Here is a 20,690-nt window from a genome sequence, read left to right as displayed (position 1 = left end):
AAAGGATAGGGACTGGGCATATTCTGTGACTCAGCAAGCTTTTCTCCCCTTATCTGGCCTAGTCCATCTCCAAGAGGGCTAAGAGGTTACTTAATTTTCTTTAAAATCTTAAATTAGAAAGCAAAAAACTAAGTGGGTTAACCACTTTCTGCCAGTTCCAGTGGGCACAACCCTAACTGGTTATCTTGAAGTAGAAGTCATAAAACATAGGATATGTCATGTCCCTCCCCACCATACCCCCAAAGCTCAGCAATGCCATGAGATGACATAGGGTGGGGGACATACACCACAGAAGAGAGAAACAGTATTGGGAGAAAAGGGTGACAAAGATAATTCCCAAAGAAAGAAGGAACATAGATTTCTGAAACACAGAGTTCAGGGGCTAGTAGGAATGGCTCAGACCTTTTATCTTCTTGCAGAAAAATGGAGAGACCTGCACCCCTCTCCATATACATAGTATCCCCACATCAGTTCTGCCCTCTCAGCTTGAGAAATGAAGGGGATAGAAATGGTCTCAGAGAAGAATTAGAACACTGGGTCAAACCAAGTACAAGACCCAAAAGAATCTCGTTTTGTCTAAAGCTCTTCGGCAGATTTGGTGGATGACCTAACTGTCCTCTCATGCATGACTCAGAAAATAAATAGGTTCATGCCTGATATAACTGGACACCAAAGACATCACAGAAAGAGATGGTGACATCTGGTGATTTATTTTTATTTACAACAGGTTTTAAAAATTTTGGCCCATAAAAGACATAGCAGCCTTCCCTTTCTCCCCCCCCCCCCCCCTCCAGTTTTTTAAAACCCTTCCCTTCTTTCTTAGAATCAATATTATGCATTGGTTCTAAGGCTAAAAAGCAGTAAGGGCTAGGCAATGGAGGTTAAATGACTTGCCCAGGGTCACATTCTAGGAAGTGTCTGAGGCCATATTTGAACCTAAATCTTCTGTCTCTGGCCTGATTCTCAATCCACAGTGCCCCTAGCTGCCTTGCAGTGCAACAGGGGGTGGAAACATTGATAGACATAGGAACAAAGGTAAGCATATATTCAGCACAGGTATCTAGTGAGTCTTCTCTATGTTTATCACAGAATAAAGCAGTGAATTGCTTGATAGTGAATATGTGTGATAAAACAACCCAACAGAGCAGGGGATTTCTAAAAACCTTGAGCAGCGATATCTGTGAGGTGGAGGTAAGGGGTGGGAGTGAAGGTAGAAAGAAGGCAACAGAGGACAACACAGATAAGGAAAACACATGGAGTTTGGCTACCAAGAGATGGATTTCAGCTACGCCCACAAATATCTGCTAAATGCTCCTGGGGAAGATGGCAGAGAGGAAAACTTGAATTCCTGGCCATAGTCCTTATCTAGGCTGGCTTTCTTACTTCACTCAATGGAATCCCAAAGGACAGGATGATTCCTGTAGGACTGAGAGTTGAAAGTTTAAAAATGCTGATCCAAAGATGCTGGATCAGCTTTGTATTTTGATATCTCAGAAAACAGATGTAGGACTGGGTGGAATTCCTATTCTGTAGCAGAGCTTACTAAAAGAGGTTAGAAGACAAAAGAGAAAGGTGTGTTTGCTCATGGGGGCACGTAAGCACCCAATAATGGCAGAGAACCTCAAGAGAAAAGGTTGTGATTTAAAGTGAGGAGCTATGGTTCTATGCTTATTTGTCTTTGTTTGTGGCCCACATTTAGGTGGATCCTTATTACTTACTGCCCAGTTCGAAAGCAGGAGTTTTTGAGTTCCAACTGAAACTCCTCTGGATATGGAGGCAGAGGTGGGATTTGGAGGGAGGAATGGTAGAGGAACACAAGGTTTAACCTGTTTAAAGTACTCTGGACTGACTAAAGGCTGTACCATCAGAGATGGGATGATGGCTTCTAAATTCAAGTTGTTGCAAACAGAGGACCCTAAGGAGGAGTAGGGATGGGAGAGGCCTGGACAAGTTTGCTTCTTCTAAAACTGGTTTCTCCTCCATAGTCAAGATCTAGGTTTAGGATTTCCAGATGTTACCTGGGTCAGTCTCAAGACTCATGTAGCTCTTCGAAATCACTACCTTGTTTAGAGGGCCTGTGGGGAGATGTGTACTTTGGAGTTATAGTAAAAAAAGGCAGTGGAAGCTAGAAAATACCCATGTAACATGAAGAAGTAAGTCAGAACTGCTCTGTTTGAAGAGTTACTCTCACATGAAAGTGAGTTGCCAGAAAGAAGTAGCCAAGAAGGTCCAGGGAATAGAAATAACAACTCAGTAAATGGAGTAATTAGCCAACCTGAACAGTACTGGACTGTGGTAGGAAAAGTTGCAGGTCATGTGGCTCCATAGCAGCAGCCAAGTGTCCTAGAAGGTTAATCTTCTTTTCCAATAAAAAATAAGATCTAAGAAAATGTACTTCAGAAGCTTGATTTTCTTCTATTCCTTCCAGATTCATTCTCTTTAATTCAATTCCTTCTTTAAGCAATTGGATCACTCCCCAGTCCCTCTCCCTCTCCCTTTCCTTCAGGCCCAAGCAAGGGAAAACTGCTGAACTGTGGTAGTAATGTAGAAAAATTAATTTTACAAATAAATTTACTGATGAAAATTATTTAAATTAATTTTAATCAACTTGATTAAAATTATTTTAATTATCTTAAAAATGAGTTTTTAACAAAAAAAAATCTGAGCAATCATTGGTGAAAACCAAGAGAGGAAAAGATGTGTTTGGGTTGGGGACTTGTGGATTTGGAGCTACTCATTTGCTTGGAAGGGGTCATGCTGAAGGCTGTGGAGAAGTGCCCAGCTCAGTTTTGGGAGACAAGGAGGGACAGTTACACGTTGGTGAAGACACACCGAGAACATCACAATTACAAGTGGGCATGGGGTTTTTATTCTCAGTGTACAGTGGCATTGGTTTTTGCTCAATGGCAAAAGCTTTGGTTCCCTCTCCCCCAATAAAATAAAATTATTCCTTGATTTTTTCCTTTTTAAAATGTCGCCTCTCAATCTTCTCATCTTGATGAACTGACACATTTAAGTTTCAGTGTTTCCAGAAGCATCGACAGTTGATTCCACTTTTTTCCAAGAACTATATAAATACATGCAAAACATTATACATAGAGCTTAAATAATATCAGAATTCAGGTATAGACTGGGTGCACTGTTAAGCAGAACTGCAGAATATGGCAGGACACACCAGGATACATATTGCTTTGAAAATATTGTTTACCTTTTATGTCATGCATACCACAAATACTCAGCCTCCTGTTTGATTTTTTCCTTTTTGTACAAAATACCAGTGCGTGTTATGAGTTACTAACTCAGAACTCCTATTTGTGTGTTGCTTACAAAAGACTTAAGAGTTAAGATTCATTGGCATACATATATATATACATATACACACACACACACACACACACACACACATATATATATAGATATTCACATATGGCATACACACATACACACGGAAAATGTTTAACACAGTCAATTTAGTCATACCTCTTCCTCTTGGGAAACAAGCTAGGAAGGGTAAAATTGGTGTGGAAGGGCTGGCAGAGATGGCACTGAGCTAAAAATAAAGGGATCGGTCTGTTCAAGGGAAAAGAAGGAACTTGGAATGGTTGAAGGATAAAGTTCATTGACAAATTCTTACTACAGTGGGATGACTCATAATAAGAACTAGCAGTTGGAGTGGGACCAAGGATATTTGGGAATGGTGCCACTGACTGGTTCAACCATAAGGTAGAAGAAGAAGCAAGAGATTTATCTAAGAGATCTCATGACACTCAGGGCTCCATTCCCTTTCTAGATTTTAGTGTTTTGGAAGTCTTCTGTATACACTTTCCCCTCTAGGAATAGTGGAAGTGGGAGAGGGTTAGAAATTTTAAAAGGTTTTAGTTAAAAAGAGTCTACCAGGCTCCCCTAAGAGGTTCTGAGGTGAAACTCCCTCTTCTTCTTCTTCTTTGTTTTTTAACACTTACCTTCCATCTTGGAATCAATACTCTATATTGGTTCCAAGGCAGAAGAGTGGTAAGAGCTAGGCCATGGGGGTTAATGGGGACTTGCCCAGGGTCACACAGCTGGGAAGGTCAGATTTGAACCCAGGACCTCCCATCTCTAGGCCTGGCTCTCAATTCACTGAACTACCCAGATGCCCCCTGAAACTACCATTCTTAAGTGAGGAGTAGTGCCATGGCTCCTCAAGCACTCCTGTCCAGAGGACAGGGGACACCAAGTGGGGAATTCTGTCCAGACAGTTCTCCAAGACTGTCAACCATGACTAGAATTAGTGTTTGTTCTTTTTATTTTGGGTAGATACTTCCTCATGGTGTACAAAACCTTTCTGGAGGGAAACATTTAGATGCTCATGTAGAAAGTCCTCTCAAATTATATGCTATGTACATTATTTAAACACTCTGGGATACAAGAAGAGAAAAGACAGCAGAAGTTGTAGACTCTAAAAGGGATCTTTGCAGACTAGAAGAGATGCTAATATCTTTGATACCTATCTGCCAGTTGCTTTGAAGAAAACAGACATCAACAAGAGGCCCCTAACTTCTGCAAATCCTAATGTGAGAGAAGCTGACAATCCAACTGAATGTATCAGGGGTATAAGTTCATCTCTTGTCTGGCACAATGCTTAATGTTTCCTTTCCATTAGCAGACTCTCATCCTTATCCTTTAAGACCAATCTAGGGAGGAATCTAAAGTGGAGGACTTCACTCTTACTCATCTCCTTCCAACCCTACACTAACCCATTTCAAATCTAAAGCATCATTTTATTTTATTTTGTTTTGTTTTCTGGAGGAAGGGGAGAGGGAATTTCCTTGAATAACTTGAGCCACATTTACCTGCTGCCAGTTGTATCACTGAAACTAAATAGAAAAAAATTTTACTTAATGTACGCACATAAATGCTTAAACTTACTCAGCCACATTGATATAATTTATATAAAAATATCTCTAGAACCCAACTCATTTTTTCTTTTTTGTTGGCTATTTGGAGAAATTAAATAGTTTATTGGCATTTAAAACCAATCAAAAATATACTAAGTCACTTGTCACATCAAACAGCCAATTGCATAAGCTCTTCAACTGGGTCACATGATAGCACTTAATTTTTAATCCTTTTAAACAAGATACATAAGGCTGACTCAGAAATATCAATTTCTGATCTGAAGAAAACTGTATTTTTTGCATGATATTAATATAGTCTCTCTTTCCTACTATGGAAACTAGAACACAAAAGACCTTTTGACTTTAAAAAAGCAGATAAGTCCCCAATGGGCAAAAGATATGAATAGACAAATTTCAGATAAAGAAATCAAAGCCATATATAGGTATATGAAAAAAATGCTCCAAATCACTATTGATTAGAGAAATGCAAACCAAGACAGCTCTTAGTTATCACCTCAGACCCACAAGACTGGGTAAAATGACAATAGGGTAAAGTGACAAATGTTGGAGGGGATGTGGAAAAGTAGGGACACTCACTAATGCACTGTTGATGGAACTGTGAACTGATCCAACCATTTTGGAGAGCAATTTGGAATTACACTCAAAGAGTTGTAATACTGTGGATATCCTTTATACCCAGCAATGGTACTGCTGGATCTGTTTCCCAAGGAGACTAGGGAAAGAGGAGAAGAGCCCTTAAGTTCCAAAATATTTATAGCAGCTTTCTTTGTGGTGGCAAAGGATTGGAAACTGAGGGGATGCCCATCAGATGGTGAATGGCTACACAAATTGTGGTATATGATCGTGATGGTATATGTGGTATATGACTATTGCACTATAAGAAACGATGAACAAACTGATTTTTAAAAAGCCTGGAATAGAACCAGGATAATATTATATACAGCCAAAGAACTAATAATAGAAGAATAAACTGAGAAGTCACCTCCAGAAAGTGAACAGAAAGATAAAACATGAAAGACGTAATTTATATGAACATTTTAGCCTCCATGATGCTATCTTCTATAATGTGAGGAGGGGAGGGAGCAGTTTGGACACTAGTGGATGGGATCTATTATGTGAATATGAAGAAAAGGAAGTCATATGGAAATGCTTGTTTTGTGTGGATTTGTAAACATTTGGAATAGTAAAAAAAATAATAATAAAAAGCAGATAAGGTCTTCAAGGGTAACCTGTCAGGCACCTAGAGAATCTTTAGGGAGTAGACATGTAGCCTCCAGAATTGGTTTTTTTTTTATTTTTGAGTTGGCAAAGCCTTGGCAGACTGCTTTGCAAGTACCAAGGGTCATGCCAGATAGAAAACCCAATGTTATTCTCTCTATTCTAATGGCCTGTCTTTGCCCCAGATCTGCCAGTTTCTGGTCCCTAATATGTGACCAGCTGGTCAAAATAGTTTTTTTTTTTTTTTAAAAAGCAATCTTTATCTATAGGCTGATTCTGCAAACTCCATTCCCCACCTCCCATCCTACCCCAATCCTATACTATTTCCTTTTGGATACATTTTTCTCCCTCTGCATCCTTGTTTAATTAACAGCTTACATTGGCTCATTGGAACCAAGTTCCTGTGTTCTATGCCCACGAATGTAGGAAATCATTTCAGGGCTGAGAGGGACATTATCTTTCTTTTAAAAATGCTAATGAAAGACACTATTATTTTACAGAGCCCAACATGTGGAGACCCAAGCACTTCTTGTACCTGCTATGAAGCCCCCCACCTTAAACACCAACTCAAAGTCAAATTAGAGGTCCCTAAATGTGATTGCTTTTGCCTCCAATGGCTGGATGGGAATCCACGTATGGTGCACACACAGGAACAGTTGACATGATAGTGAGAAGTTCCATTACCTCATAGATATCACACAAAAATGGCAAATAAGGGAGGAAATGGGAGAAATCAGGGATAGAAGCCAGAGTTCTGAGGGTTGAACCGATGTCTCCAGGCTGTGTAAGGTGCTATCCGAGTTGGAAATTGTGATGTGCACTGGGCTAGAGTCCAAAGCATTGTTGTTTTCTTTGATAGACAGAGAGGGTGTGGGTTCTTTGCTCCCACTGGCCTTAGGGAATCTGTCTGTCCTGGGCTTTTTGCTTTCTTCATCCTTCTCACTATCATCCAGGAGTGGTGTTCTTGACTTATCTTCTTCCAGAGTGAACTTGGGGTGGGTTATGAAGTTATGGATAGAGCTTCCGAGATTGAGGTTTCTGAAGGCCTTCATAGAGGGAGCTACCGAATGCTCTGACTACTTTAATCTATACCAGGAAGGAAGGAAGAAAGGAGAAGAAAATAGGGAAGTGAGATAAGGCTGGTAGAGGCATTGGGATACTCAAAGGGAGAAACAAAATGAAAATCACAAAACACCATTGAGCAAAAACTGAAAACAAATATACAATAAGGACCTAATGGAATACTAGATATAAATGTCACATGGTTCTGCTGGGAGCCATCAAAGACCACACTGTTTGACACGGTCACATGGGAAACCAGGGACTGCAAATCAGCCCCCAGGAAGGATGGAAACACCCACTGAAACCCCTCCCCCCAAGTGATTTTTCCTTATTAACATCCCCTTATTATTGGAATTGCTATGATTATTATTCTTACTTAGCCCCAGGAAAAATAGATGAGAGCAACATGCTTGCAGGGTTAATATAGATGTCCTATTCTGTCCCCCCAGGATATTACCAGGAGATCCCACTTAGAAAATTAAACCTAAGGATTCTTGTATACCCACTTAGATAGGACCCTCTTTTCTAGGCATAAAAACTTTTGGCAAATCTGTGCTCTGAATTCCCCAACCTATATCTGGGTCATGTTGATTCTACCCTCTGACCCTGCACTTCGTGACAATGTTCCATTGACTATCTCCCTAGGCTTCCCATCTGTTGTTAGGTTCTATGGAAACATGTATGTTGAGAATGAAACTGTATGCCAATTAGATGTGTGATCATGAGGGAATAAAATAAAGCCAGGCCTCAGTCAAGGTGGAGTAGTTTATCCTGTGAAACCTGTGCTGTGGGTTGAATGCGAAAGCTGTGTCCCCTCCATCATTCTGCCAACACAGTCCCACCTCCAAGATCCCATCCCCCGTGGGAGGCTGGCCCACCCCACAGCATGGTTCAAAATCCAAGCATGGGGTTAGGGGTGGGGAAGAATGATGGCAATCTAATTGGGACATTTCAACAGCTTCATAAAGAAAGGTAGAAACCCAACATAAATGTGACATCCCCTAACAAACCACTCAGATTGAAACAAAAGTTTAAAAAATAAAAGCATTCATGAGGCAAAAAACAAATACTTGGGAAATGACTTGGGACATGTGGATTGATGCAATGGGTAAACTTCTGGTGGAGAGAGTATAGAAAACGTCCCACTGTAGTTTAAACCAGATTTATATTTAGAACCTACAAAGAAGAACTAACCCACAGATCTGTGTACATGCATTTTGGTGTGAAAACAGTGAACTCTATATAGCATGCAGCAAAGACAAGCAAGTCAAACTAGCTTCTATGGCTCTTAGAGGATTGTTGGTAATGAGAACTCTGGCAGCTCAGGGGTTGGACATACTGGGCACACATATCCACATGAATCCACATGTACACAGTAGTCTGGCCTTGCCACCCTTCCCAAGTCCAAATAAGCCTTTGGGGAGGGGTTGACCTAGCCCAGCCCAGCCCAGGAGGAGGGGAGCTGAGGCTTGGGGATGTGCATGATAGGGAAACCAGTCATCAGGAACTGCTACTTCCTGTAGGAAGGAGAAGGGAGGGGAAAGAAGGTGATACCATCTGGGTGAGGGAGAGGAGGAAGAAGCTAAGGGAACAGAAGAGGTGGAGGAAGAAAAAGAAGAGGATGAAAAGGAAGGAGATGAGAAAGAGGAAGAAGAGTGGAAAAGATGAAGATAAGGAGGAAGAAGAGATGGAATAGGATAAGAAGGAAGAGAAATAGGAAGAAAGCTCTTGGGTGTGAGCTCTCAGTTGGGTCCAGCCCAAGCCTGAGGGAGGGAGGGATGGGAAGATGGGAGCTGATTTAGGCAGCTTTGCCCACTAGTAGAGGACCCCACTCAGAGCCCATTCTTGGACCTCTTTTTGAGTAGCAGGTCCAGGAGCAGATATCAAGGAGATAGGGGTGAGGGCAGGGGTGGGGACCAAGTCCTCCCCCTTCTCCCATGAGAGTCATGGGATATGGGAAGCCCTGTCCCTGCCAGCCTGCTTTCCCCATCATGGTCATCTGGGAGGATGGTGGACATACAGGAAGCACTTTAGAGAGTGTGGTGGGCTTGGATTTGTCAGAGCTGGAAAATCTCTAAAACCTATCATAGGTGCTGGATCTGAGCTGGAACAGAGGCACCATTCTCCTGGCCAGTTGCCTAGGCTGCTTAGGTCAATCTCCTTGTTCTTGATCAGATATGCAGCCATCTAGCATAACTGATGTCAGATCTCTGGCCAGTCCTGCTTGGTGGGTACTGCAGAAGACTTTGGACTAAGTTTTTACTAATTCTACACCAAAGAGCAGATAATTCCAGATGTTGGGGACCTACTGAATCTATTCTGGTTGCCTCTGATTCTTTCTCCCTCATAGAAAAGATGAGAATAAAAGCAAAATGAATGGTAGTTGGACAGGAGATGAGTACAGATAGATATGGAGCTGACTTGATTCCCTCCTGCCATCCTAGGTAATGTGGAGTTCCTCAAGAGAAGGCAACAGAACATGATTTGGGAGATTAGATGACACCTAGTTGGGCCAACTGCTCCTGTTAACAGGTGACCTGCCTTTTTGTTCTGTTCCATATGTATACATCTCAACTGTCTTCAAACAGAAATTGGCAAGAGGTGACAACACCTATTCTGCCTGGCTCCAGCAGGCTATTGATAAAGCTTTCTGCCTCACCTTTTCTCCAAATAACTTTGTATGTCAGCCAGGGAATAGGGATTTCTATAACTCCTAAGGCTAACCAACTCTGCTATACATAAAGAAATTGGTCTGTCCTGCCAAGGTCCCTTTGCCTCAGACCTGAGAGTTTAAGGTCAGTTATAAGTACTCTCTTTTTCTACTTTCATGACTGTGGCACTTCCCAGTCCTTAGGAGATTCCTGGGGTGGATCCCTTGAACCAAAGTTTATAGAGGAAGGCATGATGAGTTAGATAGGGCATACAGGGTTTGAATATGTGTTTCAAGATTTAGCACCCTGTAGGAGAATCTAACCCACCTCATTCCTACCTGTGCTCCAGAGAACACTATATTCCCAAAGGAGTTGGGAGTAGTGTACGATGCATTTACTTATATGACACAAATCCAGTAGCCTTCTGTATGAGGGATGGAAAAAGATGGAAAATGAGTGACTAAAATAGGAAAAGAATTTTTTTAGGAGAACATGGAGAAATCACTCAGTTGGATTGCAGGCTTTGGAATCCAAGGGTGGTGGTGGTGGTACTGGGGTGGAGAGGAATACCAACCCATCTGCAAGGAAAGTTCAGGGAAGGAGGAAATTCATGAAGGAACTTAATGAGTGCTACATGGAAGACCATTCCCAAACCCATCCTCTATTGTAGCATGTACACTACAGAGCACAATACACCTTACAACAACCACATATACAAAGATTGCTAAACACAACCAAAACTATCCCTAAGCATTGCTACCCTCCCAACCCTTACCATCAGATGCATGGTGCCCTGTGTGTGAACAGCATATAGGAGGGCAAGACCTGGCCAGTGAAGCAAGTGCTATGGCAGTTGTAGGTAGGCACTTTCCTTTTAGGAGGTCCTCCATCCTTTTCCCTTCTCCCTTCATGTCCCAGACCCAAAGAGTGGTGAGAGTTAAAGAGAAGCAGAATTTGTTTCTCTTGTTCCAGGGGTTCCTTCTTCTTTAGACTATTCTTTTAAGAGGAGGGAGAACCAGGATAAATTTAGGAAAAGTCTTTTTCTGTGAACCCCAGCAAGGCTAGACAGACCTCTGCTGAGTAGCAAATAAGCTAGTTTGATGTGAAAGGAATAATGTCATTCTCTGAATCTGATGGCCCCCTCTTCCAGAGGCTTAGGGAGCAGACTAACAACACTTTCCTTAGTTGCCATTGTGCTGTTCTGTTTTCTTCTAGAAACTGAAATGAGATGGCAGAGGAAGGTCTCACAACAGGCTTTCCTCAAATTATAGTGAGCTAAAGACTAATTTTCAGACATTTCCACCAAAAGGCTGAGAGGAAGGATGGATACTTAAGAGGGAGAAGGTCAGACATGGGGAGAGAACTAGTAGAAGAGAGAATCAGAGAGAGGGAAGAGTTGATAGCATTTTAGTGGGCCATGTAGAAATGAAGAACTCACAGGGACAATTCCTGCTAATTCTGCCCCCTCCCAAAGTCTCACCTCAAACTCCACAGTCCCCAAGATGAACTGCAGACAACCAAGTTACCTCTGCTGAGGATAACAGTGATGTGTTAACAGGGGAAACAGGGGAAAGGCACAGATAACTCACAGAAGAAACACCAATAATGCTGAGACAATGTCCTTATTCCATTCTACCTAGCAGAATATAAGCTGCTTGATAGTCTACCAGGATTGAGCCTAATAAAGCTTCAAAAAGGTCAATTAGAAATGGGAAAGTAAGTATAAAATAAAATTTGGCATCACTTTCTGTTTCTCTACAAGTCAGCTGTATCTTTCAAATTGTTATTGTCACTTCAGAAGATGGCAGTGGCAGGACTCCTTTCTTCCCGATTGTCATTTTGAACTATATAATCATAGTTTAATAATGAATGTAATAACTATGGTAGATCCCTCTCTACCTACCCTATTTCCAAAACTTCTCAAAACACTTTCCCTAGTGAATACAATCAAGTAAGTCCCACAACTATCCTAAGAAAAAGAAAGCATAAGCAAGGCAGAAGAATAACCAAAAAACAGGATTATTATTATTATTATTTTATAAATGGTTAAAATGCAAGAGCTTTTTAAAAAATCCTTACTTTTTTGTCTTAGAATCAATACTAAGTATTGGTTCCAAAGTAGAAGAGTAGTAAGTGTTAGGCAATGGGTGTCTTGCCCAGGATCATATGGTTAGGAAATGTCTGGGGCTAGATTCGAACCCAAGGCCTCTTGTCTCTAGGTCTAGCTCTCTATCCAGTTAGCCACCTACTTAGCTTCCCCTTGCAACAGCTTTTTAAAAGTAAAAACATAAAATTCAAACCTAATTTGGTTGGTTTCTGGATGGGGGTGTGGGGTGTTTTTTTCCCCCCTTCCCTCTCTCAGGTTTAAAAATCAAAAGAAAAACCAAAAGGAAGAGAGAACTGAACGTAGTTAAAGTGGACACTTTGTGTTTTGTTGTGGTCATTTTAGCAAATCATGCATTATAAGAGACTATATTACTCACAGCCTGAAGAAGACTCAGAAAAAGTAGATATGTTTGCAGAAAGGCTTGGAATTGTTAGAGTAGAATCAGATCTCAAGTTCTTCCTCAGTATTTCTGGATAAGAGGTGATTGCCAGTTGGAATCTCTGAACTACCTCGATCTGCAAAGAACCAGAGAGTGAGATGGCTTGGCTTCTGGGTCAGGGAGAAGGGGAAGGAGAGGACATGAAGTTAGAGGAATCAGAAAGAGAACAAGGGGGGAAAAGAGAAGAGAAAGGAGTCAGGAGGCAGAAAGTGGGGCCCTCACTGACACAGAACTGTCATAAGGAAGAAAGGGAATTGGGGATTATTATATAATATCGTTCGCCATCAAGTCTAAAAACCATATTAAAGTTCCATTTTCCCCTCTCTTTAGGCTGAGGTAAAGATATAGCAGGCTTCCTTTGTTTACTCTTCTCTTCAGAGGAATGAGACCTCCTTTGAGTTACCTCCAAAGAAGTTGGGGGGCAGAGGAAGGTGTGGGAAGGAAACAGGGAAAGCCTATATAGAAAATGGTGATATAGATCTCTGTAACCCAAATGCTCAAAATTAGGGCACAACTTCAGAACACAACTTAAGGATAGGTTCTGCTGAGTTCTGCTCCAACAGAAACAAAACAATGCTTATCTTTACAGATTTACCAGTGAGAGAACTAATAAACTGGAGGAAAACAAAAGAGAGTTTTATCTCCAGTAGGCATATAGGTGGCCCTGGTGGAAAGACCTCTCATCAATACATTGATCATAGGAGCATTGACTTGGGGCTTATCTAGTCCCCCAATTTTACAGATAAGGAAACTGAGACCCACAAAAGTACAGAGGGTTAGGATTCAAAACCAGTGCAAATTGCAACATTATTCTACTTCTCCATTGTTGGGCCCATCCCCTGGCATAGTACTTTCTTCTCCCAGTCAGTCATTTTTGAACCTAAATTTAGAAGGAGGCACAAATAGCTCCAGCACAGAACAAGAGCCAGGCCATACCACAGTTGGGCTTGCACTCTAAGGATCCTCATGACCAGAAGTTGCTAGGTATAACTTGGAAGTTAGCTTGAGAAAAGAGAAGAAGAGGTGTTAGAGGTGGCAGGGATGGTCATGAACAGCTGCTATTCTGGCCCTATGGAAGTAGACTCTTTGATTTCCAAATTGCTCTGTCTCTTAGAGGCAGAAGACATTAATATTATCTGTTCTTTTGCCCTCCTGGCACCACACACTAGCAATAGGCAGGATTTATTTCCCTTTTGTTTGGTCCCACCAACACCCTAAACCCATGCTTTTGTTGGGTACAGGTAATAACCAAACACCAGAGTTGTGGAAAAGCACTATTCTCCAACTCCTAAAATATTTACTTGTGTGTGTGTGTATATATATATATATATATATATATATATATATATATATATCATACAAGATTTACACTCTGTAGAACAACCTTAAAAATACTCAATTTACTTCCTTCCCCAGGTTCATCTACCAAATGATTAGAAGAAGGTCTGGTTTCATTTATTTTACTCTCCGTGACATTCCCCAGGGGAGGGGGAAATTGGGAAAGCAAAGGGACTGACTGTGCTTTTGGTCAATTTATCATTTTTATTTAGGAGGTTGTTTGAGAAGACTTGGAGTGCTCCAAATAGGTTTCTGAATTCAGAACACAGTATGGGTTGAAACATCATCCCTTCTGTACTCTACCTAGCTTATATACTTTCTCTTGATAACATCAGGAGCCTAATTCCCCTTTGCAAGGACAAATGTTCCTTCCCTGTCATATGGGAGTAGGGTGTTCAGGGATTTTCCCTGTAGCTAATACCATTTCCCGGCTGTGACAGTATGTCCAAAGCAGGATGCTTGAAGGTATTACTCCATATGGCTCCCATAAAGTAGAGGCTTAGTCTCTCAATATAGCTGAAGCTCAGCTGCCTCCCTGACTCTAAATACGATTGTCTGAGGTTCTGTCCCTTAGTGCTAAATGGTTCTGCCTTCCAATGGTTGTAGTTATTTGATAATCATATGAATGGTTGGGATAACCTAGATTCAGAGAATGTGGGAATCCAGACTAAAATTAGGATTGTTTTAATAACTGTCTCCTACCTCTACCTCTACCTGTTTCAACCAAATGTTGCCACTGACAATACCCTAATGAAGCTACCTAAGTGGCACAATGGATTAAGTACAGGGTTTGGCGTCAGGAAGACTCATCTTTTTGAGTTCAAATATGGTGTCAGGTATACTAGCTCTGTGACCCTGGGTAAGTCACTCAACTCTGCTTGCCTTAGTTTCCTTATCTGTAAAATGAGCTGGAGAAGGAAATGAAGAATCATTACAGTATCCCGAATGTGGTTACAAAGAATTAGGCATGACTGAAACAAGTAAATAACAATAACAGTAAAGCTAGAAGAGGTGGTACCAAGAAAGGGTTTGCATTGCTACACTTCTAAGGAACTTTTAACTATCATGAACAAAGGTAGATCTGTTCTAACCACTCTGCTCAGAAAGCTCAGTACACAATGTTGTCATATCCCAACAGATCAGTGAGCTGGACAGCCTCTAAGGTGTAAAACAGGATGGATGGGAGATCTACAGGGATTTTGGCCTGAATCTTTGCTGGTGACAGAATTAAGAGAACCCAGAGCTTCCAGGTTCTGAGTTCAACTAATTTATATTTATATAGGCAGAAACTGTCTCGTCACCCATCCCCCTCAAAGCATGGCAGGAAAACCAGTCAGAAGTATGGGCTGTACCAAACACACAGAAAAGCATAAATTGTAGCTTGGTGTGAAGTAGGTTGGAGATTAAGGGTTGAGAGAAAAACCTGGAAACTTCAGGCCCCCCAAAAAGAAAAATTGACAGGAACCAAGAGATACTGCAACAGGAGAATCTGGCTAAGAGGAGAGGAGACCCCAAAGGGAAGAAGAGCAAAAACACATTATTTTGAAAAGAGCAGACCTTAAAGAAAATACTGAATACTTCAGGAGGAGGGGGAACTCAAAGATTTTGGCTATCTGTAAACCTTGAAATTTCTCAGACTTGTGAATGTTAAAAATTTCCCCATTAGACTGGGAACATTCCCCATTTTGATGTGAAAACTCTTTGCTATGGGAGGACCTCTACTCCACCCGTACGTACTTAAGAATGCTTTAAGGGAGAAAACTCCTTGCTATGGGAGGACCTCTACTCCACCCGTACTTAAGACTGCTTTAGGGGAGAAAACTTGCTAAACAATGAAAGTACTTGGACCCATGCTTATAATAAGGCAAGGAGTTCTTTGAGCCATGCCTGTTTTTTAGAATTGATACAATGGGATGCTAGGTACCTATAAAGGTCAGGCAGGTTTTCTCTTAATGAGATCAGTTGACTCAGCTGTGTTTTCTCTGGTTCAGACTTCCTGAGGAGATTAGTCGACTTAGCAGGAATTCAGAATTCAGTCTGTCCTTTAGGAAACATCTACGGTGATTGGTAGATGGAAGAACTTAGGGGAAGTGACATAGGAAAAAAACCCTATATAAGAAAAGGTATCTCTTGAGCAAGAGAGGCTTGGAGATCCTTGGAGGCTTGGAGGCCTTGGAGATAGATCCTTTTGGAGGAGGCCCTTTGAAGATCTCTTGAGAAGAAGTCCCTTGGGAGGCTGACTCTGGCTGGAACTCCCTCTGAGGAGACTCTGTTCCCCAGACATCCTTGCTTAAGACAAACCTTGTGGTGAGTGATAAAAGACTGACTGACTGATCTCTCTCTCTTAAGACTCAGGTCTAGGCCATGTTGGCTTAAGGCCCTTCATACTTATTCCTTTCTTACTCTTTCTCTCTTTCTTTGATTACTCATTGTATTATTAATTAAATTCTCTATAAAACTCAGTTGACTTGGGCATATTCATGATTGGGAATATATTCCCTGGCGACCACCTTATATTTGATTTAAAAACCAAGACACTGTAGTGAAACATATTTTCTGTGGTCAAATTTACTCACCCTCTCTTATATCTATCATAATTTATATCTTTCACCATTTTAATTCACTACAGTTTAGGCATCCACTCTTTTAAATATAACAGTTTACAACATCAACCATTTTAATTATTACAATTTATGCCATACACTATTTTAATTCTTACAGTTTATGGCTTTAACTATTTTAATTATAACATATCAGACTCTAAAGACTCAAGGAAGGAAAGGGACCTTCCGGTTTTATAAAAGCCAGTTCTATCACTAGCCTGGAGAGCAAATCTTTGCCCATGGGAAAAGTGATCTCCTTTACCAAGCATACTTACAAACACTGAAATCATTTTTGTTGTTTTATGTTCTGTGAGTAAGGCAGACTAAGGCATTTCTAAGCTATAAGACTGCTTGGGTCTCATGAGTTGATTTGGAAATTGGAGAGGCCACTTTAGGGACTTTAATGGGCATTGATAGTTCCTAGAACTGGATCAATGAAGACAGGAAAGTAGCTAGAGAACTCCTAGATGATGCCCCTGTTAGGTAGAGGGAAGAAACTGAGTATGGAATAAGGGCAGGGAGATAGAGGGCTGAAGGAAGTATGGCTTCTTCCCTTGCTCAAAGCAAGTTTGGATCCTGTAAAGAAACAGGCATGAAGAAGCAGCTCTCTTTACTTACACATCACACTACAGCATTAAAAGTGAGGGAAAAGAGGATGCTTTCTGCTGTTTGTCTTTTCCCCTGGCCATAGAGTCATAGGAAAAAGAGCCTCAGTGATTTAGAGGAGGTGATTCAATAAGGATCTGATAGGGATCTTGTCATCATGGAAACACTAACTGCAAGATCTTTTCTGGAGGCAGATGAATACTGCCCATCCTGGGGCTACTTTGCAAGTAAAAAAAAAAAAAAACTAGCAATGTTTACATGGTCCAACCCTAGACACCTTTCCTGCCAAGTGGAAAGTGAATTTATATCCTAGATACTATTAGCAGTGAGCCTTTTGAGGATAGGGATTAGAGTGGACAGGGAATGTAGAGGTTTCAGCTTAATTGCTACCTTCCTCCTTTCACCCTCACTTCCACCTCTGATCTGGAAAAGATTTCTTCCAGATCAGCAATGAGCCTAGGTCCCCAACATTGTACCTGAGTCTGGATGCGATTGAGGCCTCTGAACCAAAGGACCTGTCCATGGCGCAGCTCCATTTCTGTGTGGTCAGTTTCGGTAGTACTGAAACCCATATTTAACTTGTGGATTTTATTTCTGGAGTGGCCATACCCAACCTCCCTCAAGAAAAACAGCTTTTTAGTGGGTATTGTGTTGATTATCTGTAGGGATGGAGAGGAAAAAGAGAGGTAAAATCTCTTAAGTTAGGCAAAGCTCAGGTTCCAGATAAATTGGAAAATGGAGCCTAGGAAGGCAGGGAAACAAGGCATAAGGTTTAATTATTATTTTGTGTAAATAAGTGGATTCAAAAATGTTCCTGGAGTGGCCATGCTATTGACAAGAAAATAAAGTTTTCACTGACATCATGAGTGATCAAAATTCCCTCCATTAAATAATTGTTGAGGCTGATGCTGCACAGAGATGCCCCTGGAATAAGGTACTTTGTAGAAAAGAGGAATATTTACCATTACAATTCATTACTTAATAGGTTTCTGTGGAAAGGTAAATAAATGTTCTTCCTTTATTTGGTTCTTGAAGTTTATAAAACTACCTAATCCATAGTAACATTTGAAGTAGTCAAGATTTTGTTGGTACATAGATACAAATCTATAGTTCACTAATTTCTAACTGACTACATTCTAAACTTAAGCCTTGCATGGATCTGGCTACAAATTTGATCAATTGCTTCCCTATCAAGTACCTCCTCCTCTCCTGGGCCCCTGTAGGGCACCAATGAGTCCAGAGGTCCCTCTTCCATCTTCTTTCCTGAATCTTGCTCTGGTGAACGTGCTCACTGTTTTTCTGCCTACCTCAGCTTAATCTCTTTTCCTTTTCTGTTCTTTGCTGTAGCTAGTTTCCCACTTCAAACTCCTTCCAATGTCACTATCAGTCCTGGATTCAGACCAAAAATTTAGGACAAACTCGACTGATTAGGAGGCTAATAAAATAATCCAGGCAAGAAATGAGAGCTTGAACTAAGAGATGAAGTGGAGAGAAGGGGATGAACATGAGATGTTGTGAAGATAGAAGTGTCAACACTTAGTGAAGGATTGGATGAGAAGTGAGGGAGAGAGAAGGGTTGAGGCTGACTTTGAGGTCATATGTTTGGGTGAGGGACAACTGGGAAATGAGGAAGAAGGTAAAGAATTTTCTGTTTTAATCATATTCTATTTGAGAAACCTGTAGCATATCCAGTGGTAGTTGGAACCATAGTAGAGAGCTGATATATTGAGTGTGGACTCACCTTCCATGGCCCAGAACAAGGGACCTCCAGGTGGGTGGGGAAAGAGGCTAAGTAAGTAAAGTCTACAGTCTAGTGCAGTGATGGGAAACCTTTTAGAGATGGAGTGTTAGACCCTGTCCCCTTACCCAAGTGCCCCCTTCCCCCCCAGATGTCATGCTGTGCCCGCCCTCACCAGTATTGGGCTTGCCCTGCCCACTTCCCACCCCCTTACCCTACACAGGGGAGGGAGGGAGTGTTCCCATAGGGCTGCTGAGTGGAGGGGCAGGTGAAGTGAGGAATGTCCTCAGTGAGTGTAGAGAGGGGGAGGGGAATGGCCCAAAGTCATGAGGGTAGTGTCAGAGTTAAGATATGAAATTAGGCTCTTTGACTCCAGATTTAGCATTCTTTTTGCTGAACCACTGGACTTCATTTTTTTTCTTCTTCTTCCCTCCCCCCCATTACATGTTGAAACATTTTTTGACAATTATTTTCTGATATTTTATGATTCAGATTTCCTCCCTCCCTCCTGAGGCAGTAAATAGTCTGATACAGACTATACCAGTGCATTCATGCAATATATATTTTCATATTCCTTATGCCATGACAGAAGAAACATCACATATACATTAAAAAAAACAACTAATGAAGGAAATAAAGTGGAATGCTTTGATCTGCAGTGCTGGATTTCATTTTAAATAAAACCCTAACAAACAGTATAGATACAGTTAGGGATACATTCTATCAAAATGAATCTCTGTGTCTGACTTTCTCCCTTTCTCCTTCCCTCCTTCTCTCTTCCTTCCTCCCCCCTCCCTTTCTCTCCCTTCTTCCCTCCCTCTTCCTCCATCCCTCCCACTCTCCCATTCTCCCTCCCTCTCCCTTCCTCCTTGTCCCTCCCTCTCTCCCTCCCTCTCTCCATTTTTCTCTCTCTTTCTCTCTCTCTCCATCTCTCTCTCCATCTCTCTCTCTCTCTCTCCCTCCATCTCTCACTCTCTCTCTCACTCCATCTCTCACTCCATCTCTCTCCCTCCCTCTCCCTCCCTCTTTACACACACAGAAATATATATACAAACACACATTCTTCAAAAAATAGTTGTATTCGGAACGCGTAGCTCCCTTCGTTCACTCCCTCCTCCCCCCTCCCTCTCCCCGACTTCCTCCCGGTCTCGCGGGGCTGGATGGGCCTCGCGGAAGCTGCCCAGCGGGGCAGGCGGGCTCCCACGGGCCCCGGTGGTTCGCCTCTTCTCGGAGCACACAGGCGGCGAGGCCCGAGCGGGAGGAGCGCTGGACGCCGCTGAGGGGCCCGGGCCCTCTCTCCCCGGCGGGCGGTGCTGGCAGTGGCGGCGGCGGCTTCTCCCCGGGTGCAATATTTTCAAGAGAATGGCGGAATTTGGGCCCGACTCCGGCGGGCGAGTGAAGGGGGTTACTATAGTTAAACCTATAGTTTATGGTAATGTTGCTCGTTATTTTGGAAAGAAGAGAGAAGATGATGGCCGGTCATACTCATGAGATGATGGTCTATGTAAAGCCATATAGGAAGGAGGATATGTCAGTCAGTATATGTGAAGAAAATCCAGTTTAAATTGCATGAAAGTTATGGTAATCCTTTAAGAGTTGTTACTAAACCACCATATGAGATTACAGAAATGGTGAATTTGAAATAATCAACAAAATATTTTTCACTGATCCTAGTGAAAGGCCTGTAACACTTTATCCCTTATTAAAGCTATTTCAGTCAGACACCAAAAAAAAATAGTTGTTTTCTAAGAATATAATAAAATGACCTTTCCTTCAAATGTTCTAGTGGAGGTCAAGGCATGGCAGGTAGCAAATTTATAATCTAATGGCACCAGAGAGAGTGAGATGCCTGTGAGCTCCTGGAGGGCAGTGAACATGTCTTTTCCTTTCTTTTCATCCCCAGCACTTTTCACTAAGTACAGAGAAAGCGCTTAATAAAACTTTTAACACATGTTGATTAGCATCTGAAGTGCTAAAATGGTCAGGGCCCTCCCAAGATACAAGCGGAGAATTAGGATTATGTAGGGAAG

General features: G+C 41.7%; 1 protein-coding gene across 1 annotated transcript in view; it reads right to left on the bottom strand.

The window, feature by feature from the left end:
- Positions 1-6,772: 6,772 nt before the first annotated feature.
- Positions 6,773-20,690, bottom strand: part of ATP2B4 (ATPase plasma membrane Ca2+ transporting 4) — a 48,157-nt gene continuing 34,239 nt past the window's right edge. Inside the window, 3 exon segments of the mRNA XM_007481187.3 lie at positions 6,773-7,135; positions 7,137-7,202; positions 17,399-17,581. Of these exon segments, the coding sequence (XP_007481249.2) occupies positions 6,797-7,135; positions 7,137-7,202; positions 17,399-17,581 (588 nt within the window). The 3' untranslated portion in view covers positions 6,773-6,796.

Source organism: Monodelphis domestica, chromosome 2 (genome assembly GCF_027887165.1).
Source record: "Monodelphis domestica isolate mMonDom1 chromosome 2, mMonDom1.pri, whole genome shotgun sequence".
Taxonomy (NCBI): Eukaryota; Metazoa; Chordata; class Mammalia; order Didelphimorphia; family Didelphidae; genus Monodelphis; species Monodelphis domestica.
This window is presented reverse-complemented; position numbering and strand designations above follow the sequence as displayed.